The sequence below is a fragment of the Hipposideros armiger genome, unplaced genomic scaffold (assembly GCF_001890085.2).
Source record: "Hipposideros armiger isolate ML-2016 unplaced genomic scaffold, ASM189008v1 scaffold_43, whole genome shotgun sequence".
In the NCBI taxonomy this organism is placed as follows: Eukaryota; Metazoa; Chordata; class Mammalia; order Chiroptera; family Hipposideridae; genus Hipposideros; species Hipposideros armiger.
The window spans coordinates 601,970-607,729 of NW_017731393.1; the positions used below are offsets into that span (position 1 = coordinate 601,970).

Genomic DNA, 5,760 nt, shown 5'->3' on the forward strand with positions numbered 1-5,760 from the left:
ATTTGTCTTAGTATTGACTTGTAGTTTTTTATGGTCTAGACACATGTCCTCATCTCGGCTCTGTTGGTGCCTGGAACTCGGGGCCAGGGTGGGGGTGGGGCTCACCAGCCTGTCTTCCAGGACGAGGTGGCTCACACGCTCACAGAGAACCGCGTCCTCCAGAACTCCCGGCACCCCTTCCTGACGGTGAGTGGCCCCTGCGGTCACCTGAGCCTCTGGGCAGAACCTGGCCTTCTGTGGCCGGTGTGCTTGCGGGAGCCAGGCGCCGGGTCAGGTGGACACTCACCAGCCTGTATCCAGGGCCGAAGCCATTCTCCCGGGAAACGGGGCTTCTGGACCTCAGCACTGGGGCAATGGTGGGCAGGCCTCTGAGGGGTTGGGTGGAGGTGCCTGACGCAGGCCGGTGGGCCATGCTCGCTCCCCCCGTGTGCAGAAGGGGGCAGGTGGCCTGGGGCTTCCCTCTGCTCTGAGCCCTAGGAGGCCCCCGAGTGCCCGTGCCCACCCTTCTGCCCACAACCTTCCAGCTGCTTCCCCTGTGGGGCTCAAGCCAGGGAGGGTCCCTGTCCCGGGGGACTTGGCCCAGGAGGCGTATATGGAAAATTCTTAGCCTTTGGGAACAACAAGGAGTTAGCTAGACGTTGGCTTGCCAGGCTTGGCCAGCTCCTTGAAGGCCTGGTCAGCAGTTGGGTGCAAGGGCCATCCCCCCCCCACCCGGGGGTCAGGACTTGGGTCCCGGGTGGCTGCCCTCCGGGGTCTTGCTGGGCCACGCTCCACGCATGGCTGCCCCCCCCCCAGGCCTGTCCCTTCTGCTCAGCATGGTGCTGAGCTTGTCTTGTCTGCATTTTCTGTGACTGGGGCTGAGCTCCAGCTGCTCCACGAGATCCAGGGGCTGCATGTGTGGGTGAGAGTCTGGCATCGGCCTGTCCTTTTAAAGCAAGGCCGCCTTGGGGAGGTGGCGGGGCAGCGCTGCCTGGAGGTCACACCCTCCCCTCACTGAGGGTATCGGAGCTGCTGCCCACTGCCTTGTCCAGGGGGCCCCCCAAGTTCACGGAACTTGCTAGCTTCTAGATGCTCGCGCCGATCCGACTTGCCCCAGACCCCACGTTGCTGGTCCTCTGAGCCTGGTCTGGGGGGCAGCAGCCTCGCGTCCCTGCCCAGCTGGACGGCTGCGATCCCAGCCCTGTGTCCCTCGCAGGCCCTGAAGTACTCCTTCCAGACCCACGACCGCCTCTGCTTCGTCATGGAGTACGCCAACGGCGGCGAGGTAGGGCTGCGCGGGGGCGGCCCTCGGAGCCACGGGGCGGCTGGGGCGGGGCTTCCGGTGGCCGCCGCTTAGGCTCCTGTCCCGCAGCTCTTCTTCCACCTGTCGCGGGAGCGGGTGTTCCCTGAGGACCGGGCGCGCTTCTACGGGGCGGAGATCGTGTCGGCCCTAGACTACTTGCACTCGGAGAAGAACGTGGTCTACCGTGACCTCAAGGTGGGCCTGCCCGCGTGGGAGCAGGGCCGGGGGGCGGGGCCGGCGTTGACCCGAGGCCCCGCCCACAGCTGGAGAACCTCATGCTGGACAAGGATGGACACATCAAGATCACCGACTTCGGGCTCTGCAAGGAGGGCATCAAGGACGGTGCCACCATGAAGACCTTCTGCGGGACCCCCGAGTACCTGGCCCCCGAGGTGTGCCTGCTGCCTGTCCCCGAGTCCCCCGGCCCCGGGTCCCAGCAGCCTGTAACCCACGCCCTGGCCCCCAGGTGCTGGAGGACAACGACTACGGCCGCGCGGTGGACTGGTGGGGACTGGGCGTGGTCATGTACGAGATGCTGTGCGGCCGGCTGCCCTTCTACAACCAGGACCACGAGAAGCTGTTTGAGCTCATCCTCATGGAGGAGATACGCTTCCCGCGCTCGCTCAGCCCTGAGGCCAAGGCCCTGCTGTCAGGGCTGCTCAAGAAGGACCCCAGGCAGCGGTGAGTACTCGGGCCCAAGACAGTCGGGGCAGCCCTGGTGGCTGCGTGTGACGTTCTTAACCAGGATTGGCCCAGGCAGAGGGACTGAGCGGGCTGGGGCTGGAAGGGCGCCTCACCCCTGCCTGTAGCTCCTGCCCACCCAGCATCCTGCAGCTGCTAGAGCTCGGCCAGGGAGCTGTGTGTCCCCACCGCCCTGGACACGTCCCACCGCGCCCTCTCTGCACCGCTCAGGACCGCACTGTCGCGCTATCTGTTGCCCAGCCGCACCCGGGGGTGGGGGGGACCTGGCGAATGTCCTGAGCCCTGGGCGGGCAGGTGGCAGCAGCGTCACCCTGTCCCCTGTGTCCTCTGCAGTCTTGGAGGGGGCCCCGAGGACGCCAAGGAGATCATGCAGCACCGCTTCTTCGCCAGCATTGTGTGGCAGGACGTGTACGAGAAGAAGGTGCGTGGGGCCGGCCCCCGTCCGCCCGCTCACACATCCACCCGTGCATTCACACTCACCCACTCATGCACATACCCACACTCACACCCGCACACACTTGTGCACACCCACCCACACCTACATATTCTCACCCACCTACGCACTCACACACCCACACTCAGATGCACACCCATGCATGCACTCACACACCTGTACACACCCACACACGCACACATACCACCTGTGCATGCACACTCACCCACTCATGCACACGCTCTCACCCACCTACACTCACACCTACCCACTCACACCCCTTGGGGCTCAGAGGCTCCGCATAGCCTGTTTCCTCTTGAATGCAGTGCAGGCTCCCCGCCATCCCTGTCGCAGGAGTTGTGTGCACGTGGACTCCTGCGAGCCACACCGCATCAGGTTTGGGCACCAGGTCTCCCTCTTTAGTGCTGTGTGCTGAAGGCTGGCTGTGCGGTCGGGGCACTGCCCCTGCCCTTAGTCTCTCATGCTCCAGGGAGAGCCCAGGCGTGCTGTCTGGGTGTGCGGGAACAGGACAGCACCTGCTCTACCTTGGGAGGGACGCCTCCCAGGAGCGAGGCAGCTGCTTCCCGCTCACATCCCTGTGCCCTGGCCCAGGTACCTGGGTGTGCCGTGTGCCGTCACCGAGCAGGTTCCTGCCTAGTTGCCAGCCCACGCCTCCTGCAGGCCTGTCGCAGGCCACATGTGGCTGGCTAGGCCTCTGTCCTCCCTGGGAGATTGCACCGCATACCCCGCCTCCCTGCTCAGCTCCCGTTCAGGTGCCAGCCCTGAGGCCTGCCACCACCTGGCCCTGCCTTGCAAGACTGAAGACCCCCTGGCTCAGGAGGGGCAGCCCCAGGCCAGGGTTTGCAGAATTTTGGGGCACCCTCTTCCTGTGTGCACATCCCTTTAGACTTACCCTCGGGTCCTGGGTGTCCTGGGTCATGGGTCCTCTCTGTAGCCAGACTTGGCCAGGCCACATGGTTGTCCCTGTGCCGTGAGCAGGGCTGGATGGACCCCACACTCAGGACTCATTTCCTTCCTGCCCCCCATATGGGAGTCCTGAAGGACAAGGTCCCAGAGCTGACGTGAACGGAGAAAGGCCTGTCCCCATCCTCATCTGGATGAAAAGATGGACAGGGAGGCCCCAGGAGCCTCCTGTGCATTTGACAGGGCTTGGGCAGAGCAGTTCCCCTCATGCCCCAGGGCACCTGGCGGGGCTGGCACGGGTGGGCCCTAGCCCAGTGACAACTCGGGGGCCGAGGGCCGTGGCCCACTGCTCCATGGGCCCTTCCCAGGGCTGTGGCGCAGGCACTGAGCTGCCCTCCAGGTGGCTTGCGTTGCAATGCCTCTGTTCCTTGGGCCTGTGGGAAGCGTGGCTGCCCCATGGGCCCACTGCACGGGATTGCCACTCACTAGTCCAGGTGGTTGAGGGACTGGGATGTGACTGTCCATCATGAGCTAGCCCAGTGGAAGCCCCCAGCAGCTGGGCTGAGTGGGTCTGGTCAGGAAGGAGTGTGAATGGCACCTGCTGGGGAGTGGGGAGCCCGCCCCATATACCTTGTTCCATAGCGCCCTATCCTGTCCACCAAGAAAGCCAGAGGGGAGAGAGATGGGCTCGTCGTCTCCTATCTGGGGGTGTGGGGGTCCTGCTGAGCTGTGACAAAGGCCCAGACCACCGCCCTCCCCAGCCAGTCTCCTTCCCAGAGCTTTGTGGGTGGATGACGGCTTGGACCACCTGGAGACAGATCAGTGGGAATGTGGGCACTTCCCAGCTGGGCTCAGCCCCTGGGGGAGTGGGCGGGGTGGGGGTGCGCTGGGCTGTGCAGAGCCAGCCTGTGACCTCCCACCCCACCCCGCAGCTCTGTCCGCCCTTCAAGCCCCAGGTTACGTCAGAGACAGACACCAGGTATTTTGACGAGGAGTTCACCGCCCAGATGATCACCATCACGCCACCTGACCAAGGTGAGGGGCCACCTCCCGCCAACTGCCCCCTCTCCAGACAGGAGAGCTTGGGCTGCCCTCATGAAACCTGTGGTGCTCAGCTTTTTTGGAAAGGTCCCCTTTGGAGAATGGTGGTCAGGGCGGCTGTCCCTGCCCCCGGAACTGGGGCTTGGGGTCACTGGGTGAAGATGTAGGGTCTGGGAGGCAAGCCTCCAGGGGCTGGCCTCAGCGTCCCCCGATGCCTGACCCTGGGGTCTGAGCCACGTCTCCCGCCTGCAGACGACAACATGGAGTGCGTGGACAGTGAGCGGAGGCCCCACTTCCCCCAGTTCTCCTACTCGGCCAGCGGCACGGCCTGAGGGCCAGCCCAGCCGTGCTCGTGGACGCAGCGTGGGCAGCCACTCTCCTCGTGGACCATCTGTATTTAATATTTCCTCACTGGCTGCTTTTGGAAGGAACCACACTGCTCCTCAGCACGGATGGGAAGACATCTCGTGCCGCGGGGCAGTGCTGTGCGCCTTCGGAGCGGCGTCTTCCCAGCCCGCCGTGGGAGGAAGGTTGTCCTGCGGTTTTTCTTAATTTATTTCATCCAGTTCTCCAGACAAGGCCTCGGCCTTCAGAACGATGAGATTCACAGAGGAGACATTGAGGACTCCTGCAGCCATGTGCAATTGGGGGTCCGGGTGGGCCCCGCCCGCGGCCCCTCAGTCCCTCTCGCCAGCTGTCCCTGGCTGTCACCTGTCTTGGCCCAGCCCAGAGGCACCAGAAGCAGCTCGGTCGAGCAGGCCCCCTCCGTTGGGGCCCTATTGCTGGAGATGGGGCCCTGGGGTGGGCTGGGCGGGGGTTCGATCCTAGAGAGGGAGCAGTTGAAATCTTGCTGTGCATTTGGGGGGGGTTTCATCTGAGAGGAGAAAGCCCCTCCTTCCCGCCCCCCCTTTCCCTTGGGACGCCTCCCCTCGATGGCTTCCCCAGCAGCACCTGACCTTTGTACAAGCTTCTGGCTCCCAAGCGCCCCAGCCCGCCAGCCCCTGCCCGACGCTCCTGCATCCTCCGCGCCTCCTGGCCAGACACTGCGCTGCACCATGGCGTTTTTTTACATTCAACTTGAGTATTTTTACTATTATGAGACTTTCCCTCCAAATTCTTCAATAAAAATGGCTTTTCAACTTTGTGGCTTGTATTGCTCGTGGGGAGCACCCTGTCCTTTGGGCTGAGGTCCCAAGACAACCTCCGAGGGAAGGTGCCCCTCCCCTACCCCCCTAAGAGTTGCCCAAGGGGGGTGCCCTGGATGTCCCCGTTCCCACCGGCTTCATCCAGCCCCGTGACCCTTAGGAGGCCACCCAGGCTGCATGGCCATCTAACCGCCAGGAAGGACCTCACAGGGCCACAACCAGGCCCCTGCGAC

At 64.1% G+C, this 5,760-nt stretch overlaps 1 protein-coding gene across 1 annotated transcript in view; it reads left to right on the forward strand.

The window, feature by feature from the left end:
* Positions 1–5,525, forward strand: part of AKT1 (AKT serine/threonine kinase 1) — a 19,758-nt gene extending 14,233 nt beyond the window's left edge. The window contains exons 6-13 of the mRNA XM_019639404.1: positions 121–186; positions 1,196–1,264; positions 1,352–1,477; positions 1,546–1,674; positions 1,749–1,963; positions 2,318–2,405; positions 4,274–4,376; positions 4,635–5,525. Coding sequence (XP_019494949.1) covers positions 121–186; positions 1,196–1,264; positions 1,352–1,477; positions 1,546–1,674; positions 1,749–1,963; positions 2,318–2,405; positions 4,274–4,376; positions 4,635–4,714 — 876 coding nt within the window. The 3' untranslated portion in view covers positions 4,715–5,525. The remainder of the gene's footprint in view (positions 1–120; positions 187–1,195; positions 1,265–1,351; positions 1,478–1,545; positions 1,675–1,748; positions 1,964–2,317; positions 2,406–4,273; positions 4,377–4,634) is intronic.
* Positions 5,526–5,760: the final 235 nt, after the last annotated feature.